We start from the raw sequence: 24,217 nt of genomic DNA on the forward strand, positions 1-24,217 counted from the left end.
AGGGCAGCACTAATCGAAAGAATCCAATTCAAACCTGAAATATGAGCTGCCGATAAAAACGATATCCCGTAATTTCGATGCAATTGGATGAGTTCCAACTTATCAACCGCTGAGATGGTCTTATTGACATATGTGTTGATTCTTTCGCCGTCCCTTCTCGAGTGGTTTGAAAATGTGCCAATTTTCGCTTTGAATAAGTTGGAAAAAAAATTGTTGCGGGGTTGTCAATGACAAGGGGTATTTTTTACACCGCGTAATTACAAATTGAAGATTGTTAATATATTCCACAGGAGTTTTTGAGGTTGTGAGAATTAATGAACGACTGCATGATAAAATTCTGATGACCCCAACTGGTGTATGACAATAAATACGAAAAACGAGAGGAGGGGCTTTAGTCTTTTTACCTGTAACCGTATCTTTAACTGTCAAACAAATTTAAAAAGTTGTAATTATTTAATTATCGGAGTAATAGGGTTCAATATGTCGAATAACTGAATTGTAGAACGGTCGATATTTCGAAATTTTTAAAGTTGTAATATCGGTTTGGAGAAAAATAAGTAATTCGAAATTCTTATTCCCGATGGAATATTCAGCAGATTGCGTGTTTAATCAAAAATTCCTTCTTTGAATTCGTATTTACCCGAAAATATATATTTCAATAGTTTTTATTTCGAATGCAATTTTAACAGATCATTTGAATGTCAAAAATTCATATTTTCGAATTCAAAATGGAGAGTAATTTTTTTACAGACGGACCAGAATATAGAGTAGCAAAAAATCGAAAGTGAATTTTTCGAGCTTATAAAACTTAGATATGCAGAATAGCGATAGCTCGAAAAGGCGAAAGTCAAAATGGCGATGTTTAAAATTGGAGATCACCGGTCTGAGTAAGTGAGGGAGTGAAACGCGTATATTTGGGGCTCCACTGGTTTTCTTTATTTTGATCGATCGACTCTCTAACGTTTCGCTATTTTGACTGTTCGACTTTTTGGTGTTTCAGTATTTCAACCTCAGTAATATTTGGTGTTTCGTTATTATGTTTTCAAAATTGTAAATTTTCACAGTATCGCTGACTGTAGTGATTTATGAATCGACAGAGTGATAGTGGAATTTCCGAAAAATCGATATTTTAGTCATCGTCTTATGGGCGATGATTACATTCTATTTTCGATGTAAACGTGCTTCGAACCTTGCAGTTTCTGCTTTATTTATTTTCGGCATTTAAAGCTCCAGTCGAATCTATCTGTCTCCATATTATCATTCGAAGATTATAAACTCAAGATTTTAGCTGTTCGAAATTTTAGTCATTCCAATATTTGATCCCCACCCGAGAAATAAGTTTCTGAAAATCTTCGGAAGTAGTTGGGAACTCGGTCCTCCCTGTAACGAATTATAAAGCGACCTCTCATTAATAAATTAATTTATTTGTGAGTCTTGAAAAAATCTTCGATGCTTTGAAAAATGTATCATTCTTGAGTCGTTATTGTGACTCTAGATATTCATAAAAATACTCATCATAATTGCAAAAATACCAATGCCAATACCGACAAAAATACCAGTGCTAGTCATAGCCAAATTTTTTCCAGATGCACCTTTTAGCAATTGTTTCGTAACACTGATCATCGCATCTAAGATATTTATTTTTGTAATTACTATTATATTCAATAATCATAATATTCCTATAACATTTTCATGCAGACAACTGTATTTATTTTTTATATAACGCGAGGAACCGTAATTAAGCACTCGAAAGTTAAACGAATCCACTGTGGGTTAAAATACAAATCAAAATCCTCAAAAATTCAGATGAATATGTATATGGTAGACATTTTATTGTTTACGTTGATATGCGGTTATTATATGCATTTGCTTGCATTTCTGCTTCTGGGGTTAATGATATGCTTCAATATTTATCCGCATATTGGAATGGATATTGGAGTGGAAGGGAATAATGATTTTAAAGTTATAGGATGAGATTTGTATGAAAACAAGAACCTTTATTTGTAAAGTAAGAGAGTAAAAGACGAGTTTTCGAAATTTGAAGCGTTGATGAAAGGTTCGTAGAAATCAGCCGCATGACGGGTACTTATCAAGAGACTCGATAGAGTCTCGGGACAATTACATTGACAGCCCTGTCGTCTGCTGGCCTGAGGCTCTCGCAGAGTATACTTTCTCTGAATAAAACGATTCGCGGTGGTGGGGGTAAAACTGGCATGCCATTTTCTGAAATTGCAAAGCTCATGAGATGTTTTGTAAAGCAAAAATTGGTTTAGAGATTAATGTTCAAAATCCCCTTCAAATGAGCCCGAAACCAACACGTTCAGTATCGTAATTGCTGAGAAAAAACTTTGCACAGGCTCAAGATTATGCAAAAATGACTAACACATCGCTGATTCGATGTATACGTATAAGCGTTCGCCGAAAATTATCAAGGGGCAACATAAAAAAAAATCGAGTCAAGTAAAATTAAGTAGAGAATGCTCACTCAAGATAACGTAAAAGTACACCCACAAATGGGGGCCAATCTTGGCGACCGCCACGTTCAATTACCCTCTCTTCAAAAAGATGAGCCGGCTCCTTTCGCGCTGCAGCGCTTGTATGCGCCGGAGCACCATCCTGCTGAAACCAGGCATTGTCGAATTCCTCCAGAGCCATTCCTGAGTGAAGGCAAAGTCTCCTTAGTTTGGTCCGGAGGAATCGGGTATATGTGGCCGTAGTCAGCGTCTGCGGGAGTTGGTATGGCCCAATCTAAATAAACCAGAAAAATTTTAAGTAGAAACATTTTTTTCCTCAAGAACTCTTGCAGTGTTATTAACCGGTTGACTGATAAGCTTTTTTTCAGTTTTCGTGCCAAAATTGGTACGGGTCAATAAGTCACCGAAATATACGAAAATTTGTTTCTGGGCGCTTACGAAGGTTGCTGATTCCAGTCCCAAATTTAGTTTTGACTTAGGTATCCGCGACATAAGAGGTAAGAATAAGGGTTTGAAGCGTCGTATTGCATGAAAATTCGAAACTTTTTAGAATACTAGACTTTTTTATGTATGTAAATCAAACAAAATTCACTATCCCCAAAGGGGTGGAAAATAAGGGTGTGGGTGAAATTTTCAGATTTTTAACTTGCCAGTTTTTATACTCACAAACTTCGAATTTTATTTCATTTCGATAAAAGAGTGTGGTGTTCTAAAAATGAACAGTTTCCATGTAATATAGCATAAAAACTTGTAAGTGAAAAATCTGTAAATTTCACCTTTAACCCTTATTTTACACTCCTTTGGGGATAATGAATTTTGTTTAATTTTGATAAAAGAGTTTAGTGTCCTAAAAAGCTCTAACCTAAACTGTGAAAATCACAGAAGTTTACTCCCAACCCTTATTACTAACCCCATGGCAGTTTCTGGGACCTAATAAAAAAAATCTGGTGCCCTAAAAAACAAACATTTTCTATAATATTATAGCATAAAAACTTTCTATTGAAAAATCTAATCATTCCATCCTTGATCCTCGATTTTCATCCCTCAGTTCAGATAAGCGGAACCAGCGACCCAAAAAACTGTTATTATCAAATTTTGTCGAAATCGGGTGAAAATTAAAAACGTTATTTCAATACGTACACTACATGCTACAAAAATATCCTTAAAGGGAAAGATATCCGAGTGACAATGTAAAATATGACGCCTACAGAAGGCTAACGAGTCCGGATCTACTCACGAATCACGGGAGCGATGGGGTACTCACAACGGTTAGAACACCACGATTGGAGTAACAGACAATAGAGTTATTTCTACGTCAGCCGGAGATGAGCTTGTGGTGAGCTCGACAAGAGATAAAACACTGGAATCATCTGGATCTAATTTATTCGATCCCTAAATCGAATATTTTGATTGTAAAAAATATGCAATTTACATGTTTACGAAAAATAAAAAATAGTTAAATACAATTGGGTTTTTTAAACTCCTCTCAGCAATGATTCTTTTTAAATCCTTGCTGAGAGTCTCGCCGAGACTCTTTACGGTACTTTACAACATCATTTTTGTAAAGAGTCTTGGCAACACTTTTTAATGAAGAGAAAAATTTGTAAACAATTCGTCGACCAAAATTCATAATGATGAAAAGAAAAGATCGTAACATTTTATTTATCTAGAGTCGCGGCAGCGACTCTGAGACAAGTACATTTATGTTATGACGAGTCGCTGCCAGAGAGTCTTTACAGGAGCGATAGCGTTTCCAATTGTTTTCGAAAATTTTGAAAATTTGTTTCTTTAATAATTAAATAATTACAGTACTTCAGAGAATATTATACGTTGACGTATTTTTTATTTTTTTTTGTCTTTCGTTTGCGATCTCTTCGAGCTGTGTAGCTCAACGCATTGAAGAGATATTAATTAAAGTAAAAAAAGAACGGTAAGTATTAAAAAACCGCCCCTCTAGTTTCGAATGATCTTTACTATATTTTCAGTAAATGAAAAATTTCCTTACCCATTATTTATTGCTAAAATGACATACGAGGATGATCAAGATGAGAAAAAAAATATGAGATCATTTTAGCATAGCCAAGGATTTTGAATAAATTTCGATTTCTGCAAAGAATCATGTTACACCTCCAACTGTACTGGCTAAAGAGTTTTGTGACTTCAAGCGTTCCCAGAATGATTTTGCGATTAAGATATTGTTATTCTAATTTAATGCACAAATTCACTGTCAAAATTACACACAAGCTTGGCGTGGATGGTTTTCAAATGGAAGCTCGGGAAGACACGATTAATCAAATATACTATTCAAAATTAATGGTTTGATGAATAAAATAGATTCCTGAGATAGTGTATAGACGAAAGAGATTAATGAAGAAAATAAAATAATTAGCAAATATGAATGATTTAATGAATTATTACACAATAAATATCCAGGCGAATGGTTTAAATTATTGAATCAACAAACGAATAGAATGTGGAGAAAGTATGGTTTTAGGAATAAAAGAAATAGACAATCTGGTGAATGAATTAGAGAATGGGATACAGAATACTTGTGATGAACCAGTATATGGATAGGTAGACAAGTAAAAAATTCATACGTGGCTGGATGAAGGATAACGAAATAAGAAACAAATGAATTAGTAGGCATTGAAATTCGCTCTAGATGCAGACGGATGGAGCATTAGCATTCCTTCGCCGAGCTTCCATTTGAAAACCATCCACGCCAAGTTTGTGTGTAATTTTGACAGTGAATTTGTGCATTAAATTAGAATAACAATATCTTAATCGCAAAATCATTCTGGGAACGCTTGAAGTCACAAAACTCTTTAGCCAGTACAGTTGGAGGTGTAACATGATTCTTTGCAGAAATCGAAATTTATTCAAAATCCTTGGCTATGCTAAAATGATCTCATATTTTTTTTCTTATCTTGATCATCCTACTATGTTCATCCTACTATGTCATATTAGCAATAAATAATGGGTAAGGAAATTTTTCATTTACTGAAAATATAGTAAAAATCATTCGAAACTAGAGGGGCGGTTTTTTAATACTTGGCGTTCTTTTTTTACTTTTTTGAAGTATTTTTATAGTGATTTCGCTTTTTTTTTAGAAGAGTGACAATTAGTAAATATTTTGGAAAATTATACATTTTTTCTTATGTCCAAAAAATTTTTTACAAATGATTTGTTTAAAGTTGAGTAACTACCTTCAGATGGCGAAAGCAATCAACGCTACTAAATATTTATTTTTTCTATGTTGACGGACAAAAACTGTTTAGTCAATTTCAAATGATGTAAATCTTGTCTATATTAGAATGGTCTTATATTTTTTTCCCTATCATGAAACAAATAATGAGGAAGAAAATTTCAAATTAACAATGATAATATGTGAAGATCATTCAAAACTAAGGTTGCGGTCTTTCAATATTTGTCGCGCTTTTTTTTTTACTTTTTTTCAAGTGTTTTCACTACCGAGGAAAAATTTCCGAATAAAAGACCAAAAATGTTCCGCGCTCTTTTTTCTTCTACTAGGCCACTGGTTTAGATCTCGGATGCAAGAAGGAGCATTTTAAAGGGAAGAGCTTACTTTGTTTTATTTTGGTTTACTTTGGTTTATTCGAATAGTCATTACGACCCTTTTTACGGGTGCTACGTCATTTCGAAAGACGTTGATTTTTGGTTTGTTGGATTCCCCTTTCAATTGGACCGCGTTTTCACATGAAATTTTTTCTCCTCAATTCTACGAGGGAATCCTCAAAAGTTGAGGTTTTAGATTCAATTTTTTTATTGGAAACGATTTTTTCGCTCAACCATCGCGTTTTTAGCAAAAGAAAAATTTTGAAAATTTCCGCGTATCGCGAGAAATATTAAATTTCACACGATATTTCAAGCGTAAAAAGAGTCGCGTCAGCGATTGTTTATTCACTAAATTTTTTTTAACATTTTCCGCCGTGCAATTTTCAGTGAAACTTCAAGTACCTCGATTGTCGTAACTCTGAAACAATGAGGTTTTTTAATGAAATTTGAAGGAGAAAAGTTTTACCTTTTTCAAGAGACGCGGTAGCGGCTCGATTCAATTTCAGCTCATGGGAATGATATCAGATTTTTTTAATTTTTTACTTCAAACAGTTATGGATTGATCTAGGTTTTTCGAGAATCATGAAGTCGTATTAGAATATTCAACGTAGAAAAAGTGTCATTTTTGCTTTTGAATTTTTTATTGATCGATTTCTTTATAATAAGACATGGCACGAAACACTGAAATGCATTCTTGAGAAACTCATAGAAAAAATACTATGAATTGAGTAAAAAGTACTCATAAAATGTTTGTCTCATATCAAAGAAACTACCTTTGGTGTACAGCACTTTTTTTCACAATTCACGAAATTCACAAGTTTTTAAAAAACGAGCATTGGCATCTCATACCACGTATTTGCTCTGTGTACGTGGGCGGAGCCAAAAATCTAATACTACTGCACTAATAGTATTAGTGTATTCATGCATACTGCCAGCACCACCGGAGTTCCATTTAGGAACTCCGGCGTTTTTGAGGGAACACGTATATACGACACACGCTCACTTTCAAAGTAGTGCGAGCGCACTACTTTACGCGCACGGAGCGAATAACCTGTTGACTGGTATATACAAAAAAAGTCGGGTCAGTTCTGGTAATAATGTAGGATATGCGTACATATTGAAATCTTGTTTTTAATTTTTAACCGATTGGGATGAAAAAGGGTTTACAAGGATTTTTTGTGTTGCCGAATCGACTTCCGGGCTTAATTTTCACCTTGAAAGAGGTGAAAATCGAGCGTTAAGGCTAACATTGTTAGATTTTTCAATGGAAAGTTATTATGCGATATTACCTGAAAATTCCAAGTTCCACACTCCCATGTAGGAAACACCAGGCTTGACAACAGGGCCAATGCTTGGCCCACGTATGGCTTGCCGAGTATATTTTGCCAAGCTTGGCCCGTCCTTGGGCGTTTATCGGCTGCCGTACAAAAAAAAAGAATATTTTTGCCAATATCCAACCGACAGTCGGCTCTTGAATGGTAGCCAATGATCGGGCGAACGAACTTTATCAGTCTCGGGCCGTTGTCGGCTGATGACCGAAAATTTTGAATAATTTTTACGATATTTCCCGGTAATAATGCAATACTGGGTCCATGAATAGTAGCCAATGGTCGGCCTAGTAAACTTTATCAGTCACAGACTGATAAAGTTAATAATGACTGCTATATATATATATATATATATAGCATTTAAAGAAATTCAAGGCATATATATATATATGAGAGTATTTCACGTTGAGTCGCTACCGCGTCTCTTGACATATTTGCCAATAAAAATCCAAAATGCTCGTACTACACTTTTTATAAAGTTCATTAGCTGATGATTAACCTCTGGTTTAGTAATAATTACAGGTTATTTATTCATTGCTATTATTCCTTGATTCATTCCTAACTTTGGATTTATTTTCTATCCGTCCCAAACGTACCCGTATGTATCCTCTATTCCGCTTGCCCCTTGTGTATTCACACATATACACTGCTCGTGTGCGTGCGCGTGTGCATGTGCGCACGAGGATACTCGTAAGCGATGCCTACGCGCTCACAAGGAAAGGTACTTTAGTGTCCGCCTCCGATTTTGATAATTTTTTTCTATGTTATAGTCCATCCAAAAATAAGAGACACGTATTTTTTTTTATCGGCCGAAAGTTATTTTTAAGGGGTGAAATCAACCCTCAAAGTTCGGCATGTTTTGCGTCTGGTAGAGTGTTTCATATAGAAGCACTCAACCGATCGAAACGAAACCAATTGCAAAATGTTTGGCATGTCAAATAACCCATATGACATGTCCATCTTCTTATGCACCCTTACGGCCAAGGGATGAACCACCCCCGAATGTTCAGAATTTTTTCGTATAACAAAAACTTACAATCCGATTTTAATAAAACAAACGCCATTTTGCAGAGCAAAAAAAAATAAAATCGACGTGTTTTCGGGTTTTCCTCAGATAAAAAAAATTAAGGGGGTAAAACACCCTTAAAATATCAAATTTTGTTTTGAGCACTGGCCCCTTCCAGTTTTAGTATTCTTTTCATAGAATGTAGCTTATCAAAAAATAAGAAACACGTATTTTTTTTTATCGGCCGAAAGTTATTTTTAAGGGGTGAAATCAACCCCCAAAGTTGGGCATGTTTTGCATCTGGTAGAGTGTTTCATATGGAAGCACCCAACCGATCGAAACAAAACCCATTGCAAAATGTTCTGCATGTCAAATAACCTATATGACATGTCCAACTTCTTATGCACCCTTACTGCAAAGGGGTAAACCACCTCCGAATATTCAGAATTTTTTCGTATAATAAAAACTTACAATCCGATTTTAATAAAAGAAATGCCAATTTGCAGAACAAAAAAAAATGGACGTGTTTTTTGGTTTTCCTCGGATCAAAAAAATTAAGGGGGTAAACCAGTCCTAAAATCTTGAATTTCACTTTGCGAATCGAAATGTTTACAATCCAATTCATATGGTTCCTTTATCATTGCGTATCGACTTATATGTTGAATAATATTTATTTCACATATTCATTGGCTGACATCATAATCGTATAGGGAATCGAATACTTTGACATGCTTTACGTGAGAAGTGTTAGTTTTCGTTCTATTTATATAAGTTTCTATTTTGAATGATTTACGAAAACAAAATAAAACTCAAATATCGAGAGCCGCATTGACAATTCCCCGCCCAGAAGGCAAACAAATCTGACTCAAGCCTTGCCATATTCTTATCCATATCAAGAATCGCTATAGCGGCTCGTAGCCATGTATTCTTAAAAAAGCCAGCTCGCTCAGCCTAATGCTTGAGAGATATCCGAAAAAATAAAAAAATCTGTTTTTGTGATGATGTCAGATTAAGCCACCCACTCAAGATGAAGAAGCTAAAACTGACTTTATATTACTCCAGAAGTTTAGTTGCTGTTTGATTATTTATCTATCACTATCCTGTCCGCTATTGTGAATAACGTATTGTCATGAACATGTCTATCAACCCAATGAACGTAATAAGACTGTTGCTTCTTATATTTGAAGTAATGAACATTCCTAACAGTCCTGTTAACAATAATGAAGTGGAATTGAAAGAAAGTTTCGAGAGAATTCTGAAGGCTTCTATGGCAGAGTTCAATCGGTTAGAAATCGTGGAAGATACGACATTAGATTTTCAAGAACCGTTTAAAGATGTCATAGTAGAACCTGTAGAACGAAAACTAACACTTCTCACGTAAAGCATGTCAAAGTATTCGATTCTCTATACGATTATGATGTCAGCCAATGAATATGTGAAATAAATATTATTAAACATATAAGTCGATACGCAATGATAAAGGAACCATATGAATTGAATGTCAACATTTCGATGCGCAAAGTGAAATTCAAGATTTTAGGACTGGTTTACCCCCTTAATTTTTTTGATCCGAGGAAAACCAAAAAACACGTCCATTTTTTTTGCTCTGCAAAATGGCATTTCTTTTATTAAAATCGGATTGTAAGTTTTTATTATACGAAAAAATTCTGAATATTCGGGGGTGGTTCACCCCTTTGCAGTAAGGGTGCATAAGAAGTTGGACATGTCATATAGGTTATTTGAAATGCAGAACATTTTGCAATGGGTTTTGTTTCGATCGGTTGAGTGCTTCCATATGAAACGCTCTACCAGATGCCAAACATGCCCAACTTTGGGGGTTGATTTCACCCCTTAAAAATAACTTTCGGCCGATAAAAAAGAATACGTGTTTCTTATTTTTTGATAAGCTACATTCTATGAAAAGAATACTAAAACTGGAAGGGGCCAGTGCTCAAAACAAAATTTGATATTTTAAGGGTGTTTTACCCCCTTAATTTTTTTTATCTGAGGAAAACCCGAAAACACGTCGATTTTATTTTTTTTTGCTCTGCAAAATGGCGTTTGTTTTATTAAAATCGGATTGTAAGTTTTTGTTATACGAAAAAATTCTGAACATTCGGGGGTGGTTCACCCCTTTGCCGTAAGGGTGCATAAGAAGATGGACATGTCATATGGGTTATTTGACATGCCAAACATTTTGCAATTGGTTTCGTTTCGATCGGTTGAGTGCTTCTATATGAAACACTCTACCAGACGCAAAACATGCCGAACTTTGAGGGTTGATTTCACCCCTTAAAAATAACTTTCGGCCGATAAAAAAAAATACGTGTCTCTTATTTTTGGATGGACTATAACATAGAAAAAAATTATCAAAATCAGAGGCGGACACTAAAGTACCTTTCCGTCAGTGTTATGATCCGTCACGGGTAATATATGCGTTGAAAAACATCTTTGGCCAGTACGATTCTAACAGTCTTTGTATATATATCACTGTAGTTTTAACTCGAACGTATCGAAGAGAACGCACATATCTGTTTAGTCATGTCCGGGAGATATTACAGATTGAAAAAATATCGTCAATTGAAAAAAGCTGAAAATTCGGAACAAAAATGCGATGATCGTCAACATGAAAATTCCGCTACTATAAATGATTTACCTGGTAGCAACGAAAGTGATTTCTATCATGACAAGCATGATATCGATTTGAGTTTTATCCGAGATGTAGACTCGATCGAGGATGATTGTGATTTCATCGCTGGTGTAAATAAAAGTGTAAATAACAGTGTAACTAGTGTTTGTACTGGCGAGAATAATAAAAATAATAGTTTCAATGACAGCGTGCATTCTAGTGTAATATCGCAATGCTCAGAAAATGAAGTTGGATTGGAAAATAAATTAAGACAGTGGGGGCTTAATCATTTGGATTCATTACGCTTGAATGTAGTTACCGATTTGTTATCGATACTGCGGAGTGAAGGATTTTCGAATTTGCCAAAAACTGCACAAACTTTATTTCGTCCAAAACATAAAAGAATCTTACAACAAATGCAGAGTTCCAGGGGCACGACAGGTGAGTTTATATATTTGGGAATTGAAAACGGCTTGCAACAGGTGATTTCAGTTGAGTACACTGATAATGAAATTATTGTCCAGATACATGTAGATGGAATGCAACTGTTCAAAAATTCGCAAATGCAAGTTTGGCCAATATCGATCAAAGTCATTCACAAAAATTACGTGACCAAACCTTTCGTTGCTGCAATATTTTGTGGCGATTCTAAACCACATAGCGCTTCAGAATACATGGAAAGTTTTATAAATGAAGCAAACCAATTAATCGAAAATGGTTTAACTATTCATGGAAGAAAACAAACATTCAAAATTCTTGTAGTTATCGCGGATACTCCTGCGCGAGCATTCTTGAAATGTTGTAAGAATCCGGGAGGTTTTTTCGTTTGCGAGAGATGCACGACTAAAGGCGTGTCAGTCTCAACGAATAATTTTCGGAAGAAGAGTAAAAAAAAAACCGTCACACGTGTATATCTAGAGATGGATTGTGAGTTGAGGACAAAAGAATCGTTCACAGAAAAAAGACAAAACGAACATCATAAACAAAATATAGAATCGCCACTACTTCTTTTGTTGAACTTCGATCCAGTTAGATCAGTTGTACTCGATTCTATGCATCTCCTTTGCGGGGTTATGAAATATCTCATCGATAAATGGACATCGAGAAACAGTGCTACTCGTCTGAAAATTCAGGATGTTAACCGATTGAATGATCGAATGAAATCATTATCACAATCTATCCCTAGTGAATTTCAACGAAAGAAATTTGACCTCGATCTAATTGCACAATGGAAAGCGACGCAATATCGATTTTTTTTGCATTATTGTGGGATAATAGTGTTGAAAAATATTTTGCCGGATGACTTGTATCAACATTTCATGCTTTTGCTTGTTGCATGCCGAATATTGAACAGTGAAGACTTGATATCGGTCGCTCGGAATTATGCTGTCAATCTCCTCCGCACGTTTTTCAGTTTACTGCCATCATTATACGGCGATTATTCCCAGGTGCTGAACATGCACAATTTGATTCATATTGCTGATGACGTCGAGCACACTGGTCTTCCTCTATGTGATATTTCGGCTTTTTGGGGCGAAAGTTTCATCGGGGTTTTCAAAAAGCTGGTCAAATCTCCGAAAAAGCCTTTGACGCAAATCGTAAATCGATTGAGCGAACTTGAAAGCGGTGAGAGGTTACGAATGAAAAAAAATTACGAGGTTTGTGAGTGTGTAATTAAGCAAAGTCCAAAATTTGAAACGTATAACAATATGAAATTAATATAACGTACCCGTAACTTTGTCGCGCAAGGCCGTGAAACACGCATTGAAAAATGTGTCACCGATGCCCGCCGTTCCTGAACAGCACGAAAAATCAGGTAACTTCAACCGACATAATATAATTCTATGAAATAATTATGATAATGAAAACAAATCATTACTGAATAAAAGTGGATTATCAATCGGAAAGAATTAACGAATCAATAAACGAAAAAACAAGAATAAATATCGCGAGGTACAATGGTTTTTTAAAAACGCGTAATTTTGTTCACAGCTGATTTTCAGACAATGCTGCATAACCTTGACGACCGTGATGCAACGATAACAACAGGCTCAATAGATTTCCCCAATGGACAACTGAACATAACTGATCGTAAGTTTTTTCTTTCTTATTTCCGAGCCGAATATTTTTGCTTTCGTCTTATTCATGTTCCATTTTCTGATTTTCTTTTTTTTCTTAATTTTTTGAGGTCACACATTCGTCTTGCGCAAAATAGTTTGAGAAACATTCATGACATTAAAAAATATCTGAAAAATGATTTTCTAGTACTATTTTTCAAAAATCAATCCATAATTAATGACAAATTCGTTTTTTTAGCGCGCACTGAGGAATATATCAATAATAAATTCGAAGAATTAAAGTTGTCGATTCAAGCGAGTATGACCAGCCTTAAAAGAAGTTTACTGTATGATTTCAATTCCAAAATACTTGAAGTCAAAAACACCATTATTGCCAATAATGCAGCCACTACAAAAATGCAATCCTTAAACATGACTGAGGCAAAAGCTGGTGTTGGGGTAACCTTGCCAATCGATACTCTTGAAATCTTCACTGGATTCGATAACTCGCTGGAAGGGAATATTGACCAGAAAAATGCATTGGTAAGAATAGTTGCTGCACATATAAATACACCCATAAATAGTTTTGGATGAACGATTATTTATTTTTTTTTTTATTATAGATGGCTTTATACCGGATCTTGACTTGTGGTGAAACAAGCGCAAAAAATTGCATTGCGAAAACCATGCTGGCGACGGTGACCAAAAACGTCGAGAAACACTACTCCGGAACAGGTCGCAAAGTACACGGTGTAGGAAAAGAAGATTTTAGCAAAACGATCGTATTTAGCTGCATTCAAGGTATATATTATCAAAATTAGCCCTTATTTGTTTAAAAATCCAGTTAAGGAGTTTCGGTACAGGCGATACAATGTTGCCATGCTAAACCATGCTAAAAACATAAAAAATTTCAAAAAGTTTAGAATTTTATAAAATTTGGTGAACATATTCTTTAGTGCCAAATTTGACAATACAAATTTTTTAAGATTTTTCTTCTACACAGTTATCGAGTAATTGATCACTAAAGTTTACGTGTATAAGCATAGCGTTTTCATATATATAGGTATACATTCCGGGCATAAGAAATCTGCTTTAATGCGTAATTACTCGATAACTAAGTAGAAGAAAATTTTGAAAAAAATTGTGTTTTCGCACTTGATGTTGAAGAACATTATCACCAAATTTGATCAATTTCTTAATATTTTGACTTTTGTACCGAAACTCCTTAAAGTGCATCCTAATATAAATTATAAATTATTTTATTTTCAGATGTTCTATTGGAAAAATTCGGTGACTCCAAGGAAATAGAAGGATTGAAGGGAAAAATCGGAAAATGGCTATCTGGTGCGACTGATAGGGCTGGCGGTCGCAAAGAGCGATAAAATAATAATCGACAAAAGAATATATATGTTTCTCAAATGTATAAAGTTTACAATAAATGTAAGTTTATGTAATATTCGAAGCATCCAAAAATTAAAATATCATTATCACATCAAAAATATATTAATCGTCATTGAATTTGTAATGATTTTTCAGTTAGGTAATACAATAATTAATTAATGATTAATTATTGGAACCATTAATGGCTCGGCGACGCTTGCCATTATTGGTCCCACAGTTTATTGCCATTGACGTGCCGTTATAATGTACCAGAAATAGGCTGAACATTCTTTGGCCAAGAACGGCAATCGGTAACGGACCGAAGTTATCATCCGTGCTTAAGCCATCATCCCGCCAGTCTTGACTGCCATTACCGCGCCAAAACCGGAGCGGTGGCCGCCGGTACTGGGCCGACCTTGGGCCCTTTGTAAAGCCCTACATGGGCTAGACTCTTTTGTCGAAATAGAACTAAATTCACTATCCCCGAAGAAATTAAAAATAAGGGTTGGGGTGAAATTTTCAGATTTTTCAATGGGAAGTTTTTATGCTATATTACATAAAAAGTATTCGTTTTTGAGGATACCAGATTCTTTTATCGAAATAAAATAAAATTCACCACCCGCGAAAGGATGAAAAAAAAGAGTTGGGGGTGAAATTTTCAGATTTTTCAATGTGAACGTTTTTTACATTACATGAAAATTGCAAGTTTTTTAGGACACGAAACTCTTTTATTGAAATAAAAAAAAATCACTATTCCCTAAGGGGTGAAAAATAAGGTTTGAGAGTGAAATTTCCAGATTTTTCCACGAGAAATTTTATGCTTTTCCACATAGAAACTGTATGTTTTTTGTAGAGCATGAACGTCCTTTATCGAAATAAACCAAAACTCCCGATCTGCCAAGGGGTGAAAAATGAGGGTTGGGGATGCATTTCAATAGAAGAGTCTAGTGTTCTAAAAAAACTCAAAATTTTCATGTAATATAGCACAAAAACTCCCTATTAAGAAATCTAAAAATTTCATCCCCAAACCTTATTTTTCACCCTTTCGCAGGTAGCGAATTTTATTTTACTTCGATGAAAGAATCTGGTACCCTGAAAAACGAACATTTTTTATGTAATATAACGCAAAAATTTCCCATTGAAAAATCTGAAAATTTTACCTCTATCCCTCATTTTTCACCCCCTCGGGGATAGTGAATTTTATTCATTTTCATCCTAAAAAATTTGGATTTTCCATGTAATATAATATAAAAACATGCCGCTAGCAAATCAGAAATATTCACTTTCAACCCTTATTTTCATCCTTTTCGAAGGTAGCTACATGAAAATTAAGATTGGGAATGAAATCAGCAACCGCGAAAATCCCAAGAAACAAATTTTCATGTATTTCGGTAATTTATTGACTCGTGCCAGTTTTGGCACGAAAACCAGAAAAAAAAGCTTACTAGTCAACCGGTTAATAATAAAAAATCAAAAGTAAAAATGAAATTTTTTCCACTCTGTATATTCTAATACGGCTCCATAGTTCTCGAAAATTCCAGATCAATTTATTAAGGTACCATGTAGAAATTTTTGGTTGACAAAAATTAGCAAAAAAATCTGATAAAATTTGAATGTGTTGGAATTGAAGAAGTAAAATTTTTTCTCTCCGAATTTTCCAAAAAACCCCATTGTTTTACTACAGTTACCACAATCAATGTACTCGAGGTTCCGCTGAAAAATAAAATAAAAAAAATATATCGAAAATTGAGGAGACAAATTGTTTTATCTGAACTTGCGCCCCAGTTGAAAAAGAAAGCAAACGAACGAAAATATCAATGTTTGTTGAAACGATGTAGTACCCGTAATGAAAGTCGTAGAGACTTTTCGAATACACCAAAATAAAGCTAAATGTCTTCTCTTCAAAATGCGCCTTGTTGCATCCAAATATCTAAACCAGCGGTGCAGTAGCATTAAAAAGAACGTGAGAACATTTTTGGATATGCGTATAGATCTCTCGCCACGCTACGACGAGTGGGAGAGAGAGGGAACGAGTCTTCGCGCGCTGTCTCTCGCGTTCGATCGGGCGCGAGTAGAGGGGATATCGCGTTCAGTGGACTGGGCGAAACGAAACGGGACAAATGTAACGTTTCGTGCAAAGGACGTATGTCCAAAGGTAAACAAACGCTACTTAAGTCTTTCTGACTCCAAGCGACTAGTGCGTACCGAAACATTCGATTTTAATTGCTTAAATCATCATATCTCGGGATTGAGTAAACGGATTTACTTGCAATAAGGATCAATTGAAAGAGAAAAATCGAAAAAAAATTATCACTAATTTTCAGATTTTTAACTACAATGGTTTATCCGTGAGAACGGTTTGAAAAATGTTATGACGTCATAAATCGACATATTTGCGTATATAAGAGTGCGGCAGGGCTCGCGCTGACTTTTCTTTTACACTTTCGTTTTTTTTTTTAATACTTGGCGTCGAGCCGCTACCGCGTCTCTTGATTTATTTTTTAATAGCATCAAAAAATGGGTCGGATTTTCGCACACATTTTTGATGTTTATTTGTTTTTTATTTAGTGACAAATCTGGTGCCATAATACATTTTATATACCTATATATTGTTTTTCTGGTGACATAATACAAGTATATACCTATATATTTTCGTGACGTATGACGTATGGTGTGTTGTTTATACTAATAGATGATGAATGATGAGGTTATAAAGATCGCAAAAGTGACAATTCATCGACACTGTTCCAATTTTTTCCGGTTCTGTAGAAAATCGATAAAAACAGGACAATAATTTAATGAAAGTGGTGAGAAAAAAGGGAAGAAGAATAAAAGAGAAATAAAGGCCGAGGAATTCAAGAGTGTTATGTCATGGAAAATAAACCGAAAATTGTCAACAACATACGGATTGATGGTATAAAATATTTAGAAAGGTTAGAGATTTTTTCGAATCCGGATTCTGAAACGTTAGAAAAAAAAATCCTTGCCTCCGCTGAGAGTTAATGCTGATAATTCCATGCATAAAAAAAATTATAAAAAAAATTTTTTTTTTAAATTGTCAAAAAAATTATTTTATAAAAAAAATACAGAAAAATTCGAAAAAAAATTCACGAATCTTGAAAAAACATTATCTTTTTAAAAAAAATTATCTGTATGTATTTTTTAAAGTGTCAAAAGAATCAAATAACAAGTAAAAAATAAAAAACCGAAAAATCGCGCTTGAAATCATTTTGGAAACCGACGCCTCATTCTTCTTATTTGATTCGAACAGCTAAATCAATTAAAAAAAAAGGTAAATATTCGATATCGCGGCGGCAGCGATAATCGGGGTGAATTTTTTTTCATGTTACCTAATAACTTCGTTAAACCATAGCCAGTCATATTAAGCAGGCGCATGGTCGTAAAAAAAAATAAAACTATTTTTTCGGTTGTTTTACAAATTTGACAAAATTTACAAATTTTGTTCGACAAAATCTGCCAAATGAATTCGCTCGTATGTATGTGTGTGTGTATGTGTGCGTGTGTGTAGCTACAGAACTCATGAACCCATGATGATCGACATGATGATGTTCGAATCAAAACAAACGAGACAAAACAAAACACAAAATGCGCGCGCGCGCGTGTGTGTGTGTGTGTGTGTGCGTGCATGTCAGGAACTGACGGATTCGTTTGCCCTTCATTGACGACGACGAGACTATCATATGAGTGGCTACATCGCCGATTTCCTTTTCCGTCGTGCACATCCATCTCATTGCGACCGCTTTTTTTGTTTCGGTTTGTTCGGGTTTGTTCGGTTGTTTGCGTTTGTTCGGGTTGTTGGGGTCACGATTGCAGAGTTGGAGGACGAGTGAAAGTGAGACTGAGAGTCAAATGTGTGTTAAATATAATAATAATAAGGATAATAATGTTTTCGACCTAAAAAACGTTATGCGCCTACATAAAAAACCTTTTTATATTGTTCACAGGTCATACAAAAGACGTAAAAAAAATTTCAGCCCGATCATCGCTGGTGCCGCGATATCGAATAGTTACCAAAAAAAATTCCATCTAATTTACGTGCAGCATTAAAATTAATAATATCAATTCGAGGCCAAGTATTTTCTAATAAATTGAAAAAAGTTACCATTTGAGTTACATGCAACACTAAAATTTATGATATCAAACGAAGGACAAGTAATTTATGAGTAACTGCAAATTTCAACATTATGGAATTGTTCTAAGAAGCTTTTGAATTAAAAAAAATCACATGCAAGCTAGTCATTTCTTACTCTATGGTGGCAGAGACTTATAAGAAAATCGATTCTTTTCAGACTTTCAGGAGCTTCTGATATTATTCACAATATTCGACGTCGATTGGATCCATACAAATTATGTTTAAATGTAAGATAAAAGTACTTGTCCCGCCCATCACTTTCCATTAAAATTGTTTATTCAAATATAAATCAGGGCTTTTTTAGAACTGATGGAGCACAAATATTCATGCAGAGGGAATTTAGAGAGTTATCTTCAAGTAATTTTCCCTTAATTGCACTAATTTAATAAGAATGAAAACAAATTGTCCTGTAATATACATGGGATGTTATTGAGCATCGATAAATAAAAAACATTTTGCACATTAAATATGTTCAAGCTTCCAAAATAACTCCCTAGTTTGTATTGCAATGACGGCAATTTTTACTTCTCACTTCTTCCAGCGAACGAATTTCATTCAGCATAACTAACCTATACTATTATTAAAAACATTAAAGAATAATAAATCGCATTTCAATAAATTTTTAACCGGGTGCTGCCATACAATTTCGTTTTTTTATGATTGATTTTTATGTGAATGAATAGTGATGGGCGAGACAAGTACTTTTAACTCAAATTTAAACATAATTTGTATCGATCCAATTGACGTCGAATATTGTGAATAATATCAGAAGCTCCTAAAAGTCTGAAAAGAATCGATTTTCTTATAAGTCTCTGCCACCATAGAGTAAGAAATGACTAGCTTGCATGTGATTTTTTTGGATTTAAAAGCTTCTTAGAACAATTCCATAATGTTGAAATTTGGAGTTACTCATAAATTACTTATCCTTCGATTGATATAATAAATTTTAGTGCTGCACGTAATTCAAATGGTAAATTTTTCAATTTGTTAGAAAATACTTGGCCTCGAATTGATATAATAAATTTTAATGCTGCATGTGAATTAGATGGAATTTTTTTTAATTGATTTAGCTATTCAAATCAAATAAGAAGAATGAGGCATCGGTTTCCAAAATGATTTCAAGCGCGATTTTTCGATTTTTTATTTTTTACTTGTTATTTGATTCTTTTGACACTTTAAAAAATAGATACAGATTAGTTTTTTTTTAAAGATAATGTTTTTCAATATTTGTGAAATTTTTTTCGAATTGTTCTGTATTTTTTTTCATAAAATAATTTTTTTGACAATTTAAAAAAAAATTTTTTTTTAAGTTTTTTTTATGGATGGAGTTATTAGCAAACGAGGGACCATCAATGTACTTGTCCCAACCTTTTTTTCCTAGGGGAAGTTTATGGTACTAGTTCCATAAAAATAACGCATTAATTAAGGTCTAGTTTGATTTTTATTTGAATGAACAATTCGAATGAAAAGTGATGGGCCGGACAAGTACTTTTAGCACATATTTAAACATAATTTGTACCGATACGAAATCGACGTCGAATATTGTGAATACCAGGGGATCCTGAAAGTCTGAGGAGAATCGATTTTATTCTCTAAGTCTCTGCCACCATAGACTGACAAATGACTTTTACCTTTGATGCGATTTTTTGGTAACTTTTTGATTCGCTAGAACTTTCTCAAGTTCCGGATGCTTCCCGTAGGAATGAATTTCTCACGTTCTATTCGAATTTTTTTTTCCCTTATAATATAATTACGGATTTGTATTTTTTCTAAATATAATATTTTTTCATGATTCGTGAAAGCTTTTCTCAATTGTTTTGTTGAAATTATTTACAGTTCGTTTCGTAATTTTTTTTACATATCATTAGGTTTTTAATTTTTTTCATTCGTCATCCGATGTACTCGTCACTTTTGTATTTATTTGACAACGTTTCGTTCATTTGAGCCAATTGATTGAATCACTTGAACCTGTAATATCTTTCTTTCTTTTATTTTTATTATTTTCTTTTATACAATAAGCGTCAATATCGTCAATCGACTATTACATTATTTCTACCGCATTTCATAATAAAAAGCAACTCTGAATCCGGGTTATGGGAAAGATAAAAATATATAAATATACTCGTCGAATCTGAGTTTCGATACTGATCTGAATTCCTGTTCCAGGCCCGAGCTGATAATGAGTGACGACGGATAGTTCCCTTTTTGTTTCCTTATTCTGCCTTGGCGGTTCGAAGACGACTGACTGATTAGTGAAACAGAGCGGAATGGATGACCATTTGGCCATCGATCCCACTCTCGCTTATGCTTCGATCATGAAAAGCGCGGAATATTTGATTTCGACTCAATCCATATAACAAACCAAAAAACTAGATAAGTCATTTACATAGCACACTTCTCTCCTATATTGTTATATACACAATGTTTATGGTACCGATTTTGTAGATCATCTCGTTGAAGAATCACATACGGTGGGATTACATCAGCAGTTTGTTCAATCTCGATACTCGACACGCTGGAAATGCAAGAGTTTGTCCGAAACTAACGCAACGGCATGTTGTCTTGGATAACACTTCGAAAATGCGAGTACGGTTAACAACTCAAGTAATATTCTTTCTACTCATTTGTAATAACTTCGCATAAATTTTTTATCTCATGCAGAATTATTATTTCTTATCATTTAATTTGATTATTTTTATTTTTAACGTTGACAGGTTTTCAGCAATTCGGTTGTGCAAGGATTACGGTTTTATTTATCGCACGATCCAGATGATCCGCTCAAAGGGTGTGAAGAAACAATGGAATTCTGTTAACACATGAATGACATGTTCGATGCCCTCAATCGAAAAACTCCAAATAAAGGACTCACTCCTGGAAATAAGGATTTTAAGGTAAACATTGAATGTTTCTTTACCCAAAATTGCCTTTATATGAGATTTTTTTCTTCATCGTTAACTCTACTTTCATCAACAGATATTACAAAATGAACTTCAGTGGCTCAACGACTTGGAAATGGCTGTACAAAGGGGTCAAATAACAGCTGACAAGTTTTTAATCAGCGAAACATCGAGAGGTTTGAGAATATCTCTGACATCGACAATAGAAATGTACTGTTACCTCATTGACAAATTCGATTTCAAATATCTTTTGACAGGAAAAGTCAATCAAGATAACATGGAGGTATTTTTCAGTAATTATCATTTTATTTTTTAATAATTAAGTATTATCACTTGAAATGTACACGTATTCGATTAATGTTTTCAGAAATTTTTTGGAACAATCCGTCAAGCCGCTGGATGTAACGATCACTCAGAATCAGATAACTCACTGTCTCAGAATCGCATTCATCTCAACTTCTAATAACCCTGCAAGAACTCAAAGCGACCTGGGGCCACAAGCTCGAAGAGAAGAGTGCACAGTCTCGGCGTGAAATGCAGGCGAAGCTCGACAAAATTTTGGAGAATGACGATAGGGAAGCGAATGACGTTTTCGAGTATCATGCAGATCATGATTATTCCTTGTCCCTCATCCTCGACTGTATAATTTACTATGTCACAGATGTTTCTTCCTATCATTATTTAATTCACAAAAAGGCATAAATTCACTGTAGACATCAGACATTTTATGCAGAGAATTGGCAGCGACTTGACACAGACTTTTGGAAATATAGTTTTCCAATGGCTTAAGTTAATCGCGCCCACATATCCATCCTCTATACTTCGCGCTATTCAGTTGCATTTAACTAAAAAAATTCCTTCTGAAATTCCTCACCTCTGAACTGCTACTGCATGCATTAGTTATATTTTTGTAGATTTGCTGAGTATTGTATTTCGCCTCGTTTATTTTCATTCGCTTTCGAGAAATATTTTTTGTTAATATTTTTGGATTCCACAGGTTATTTGTGCAAGCAAGTTCTAAAGCTTTACAAAACATGTACAATTTGCCAGAAAGCGATCAGATCAGACTCTTCAACGACATCTTCAGTGTCGCAATTGGTCGACCTAAAATCCAGAGGAGGATTGATCCACGCTAACTTGCAATTTTTCAAATTGATTTCTCACGCAGAATCCTGCTTTGTTAAATACGCGTCACATGTCGATGTTTTCGATTGCACTGTCGATGAAGTTTTGTTTTCTTACAAATTTAACTTCCCTTGCTCAAAATACGCCTCAGAAATTCTGTCTTATTCAAATATTTATTATGTTCGTTTGCGTATGAAAAAATACGCCCATCAGGAGAACTTGAAAGTAAAAAAAAATTCGTTATTAAAAAAAAGTTATCGAAATTAACGAATCAATAAAACGACAAAAGTTTATTATAAAATTATTATATTATTATAAAACGACATAAATGAGATGAAAGGTTTCGAGATTTGTATAAATCAAAAAGTAAATTGTAAAAATCTTTATTTGATAAAATGAATGAAGAAAGAAATGATAAAATGATTGAATGAAGAAAGTAAATGAATTAATCGAAAAAGAATACAATGAAATTATATTAAAAAATTCGTGGAAAAAAATACATGTCGGAGTGGGATTCGAGCTACGACTCTCATGATTATGAGTATAGAGTAGAACCTTTATGCCAAACCAGTATTCTAAATCAAATTGAACGAAAATGTTACCTGTTCATTAGAACTGATTGAAATTTACTGCTCAATTAAGGAAAAGGCATAAGGAATTGAAGTTTTTACTTCTTTATGCTCATAAAACATGTAATATTATATGCAAACAGTTTATTCATTAGCATTTTGTACTATCGTTTATGTCGCTGTAAACATTCATTTTGATAAACGCATATCAATCAAAAGATAGGTTATGATTTCGCCACATCTGATCTACCAGTCCTATGAAGCGCACGTTACGCCGCTCTAGCGGCTATTTTTTCGGGACGTATCATGGGCCACCCCCCACCATCAAAGTTGCAAGACCTGTACTATTTAGGCCACTTATGTATCTGCCTCATCCGAGCTATTCATCAACAAAGTTTGATCGACTTCTTTTAGCCATGAATTACTCAGATCAGCTTCGACCAGTCGTACTAATAATTCTGCTTTGTTGCCGGTGGTCTTAAGATTACTCTGCGATATCACTTTCTTCAGCACTCACACTGGTATACTGCTTAAACTTTCCATTTCTGCCGTTGTGACAAGATAGTATATAGTCATTGATTTCGCAAGGCCAGCGTTGAGCCCGAACTGAAAACTGTTTATTATGTTTCGGAGTATTACCCTTGACCGACGAAAATAAGCTGTTCGTGGTCAATACAAGATCGTTCCCATTGCTTCGAAACGTAATATACGCACACCTGTACAATGTCGAAGGATAAAAATTCGTCTTGATAAAATTCCGAGAATCGTCCATTAACGTTCAACTACACACGTACAAAATTGATACTAGTTCTGAACCGTTGCGACACACCAGCTATTTTTTGAAAAGTTTTCTTATGGACTCAGCGTCTCTTACCGCTGAATACAGAAAATTCTGTACTCCGCAGAATCTTATACTTACACTCATTCGATGCACCTGCACTACTCACAGTACATCCGAATGTCAAGGACGCTCGATTTCCTACTGAACGAGAAAACGCCAACTCGAACTTCAGTTCTACATGA

At 34.6% G+C, this 24,217-nt stretch overlaps 2 protein-coding genes across 2 annotated transcripts; one reads left to right on the forward strand and one right to left on the reverse strand.

Annotated features, from left to right (window-relative positions):
* Nucleotides 1-1,287: 1,287 nt before the first annotated feature.
* LOC122406044 (uncharacterized) lies at nucleotides 1,288-24,158 on the reverse strand. The gene is made up of 3 exons (XM_043411198.1): nucleotides 24,114-24,158; nucleotides 2,486-2,748; nucleotides 1,288-1,380 (listed from the first exon to the last, which is right to left on the reverse strand). The coding sequence occupies exons 1-3, from the start codon at nucleotides 24,117-24,119 to the stop codon at nucleotides 1,305-1,307; spliced, it is 345 nt and encodes a 114-aa protein (XP_043267133.1). The 5' UTR covers nucleotides 24,120-24,158; the 3' UTR covers nucleotides 1,288-1,304.
* Nucleotides 13,485-14,459, forward strand: LOC122406043 (uncharacterized). Its single transcript, XM_043411197.1, has 3 exons — nucleotides 13,485-13,613; nucleotides 13,694-13,871; nucleotides 14,340-14,459. The coding sequence occupies exons 1-3, from the start codon at nucleotides 13,488-13,490 to the stop codon at nucleotides 14,450-14,452; spliced, it is 417 nt and encodes a 138-aa protein (XP_043267132.1). The 5' UTR covers nucleotides 13,485-13,487; the 3' UTR covers nucleotides 14,453-14,459.
* Nucleotides 24,159-24,217: the final 59 nt, after the last annotated feature.

This window comes from Venturia canescens, chromosome 2 (assembly GCF_019457755.1).
Source record: "Venturia canescens isolate UGA chromosome 2, ASM1945775v1, whole genome shotgun sequence".
NCBI lineage: Eukaryota > Metazoa > Arthropoda > Insecta > Hymenoptera > Ichneumonidae > Venturia > Venturia canescens.

What these genes read in the sequence shown, in the direction of transcription:
- LOC122406043 (XM_043411197.1), top strand. Translation starts at nt 13,488, where the DNA reads ATGCAATCCTTAAACATGACTGAGGCAAAAGCTGGTGTTGGGGTAACC. An exon ending in TTGACCAGAAAAATGCATTG is followed by an intron (nt 13,614 to 13,693) that starts GTAAGAATAGTT and finishes TTTTTATTATAG; the next exon opens with ATGGCTTTATACCGGATCTT. An exon ending in CGTATTTAGCTGCATTCAAG is followed by an intron (nt 13,872 to 14,339) that starts GTATATATTATC and finishes TTTTATTTTCAG; the next exon opens with ATGTTCTATTGGAAAAATTC.
- LOC122406044 (XM_043411198.1), bottom strand. An exon ending in GTACTTTTACGTTATCTTGA is followed by an intron (nt 1,381 to 2,485) that starts GTGAGCATTCTC and finishes AATTCGTTACAG; the next exon opens with GGAGGACCGAGTTCCCAACT.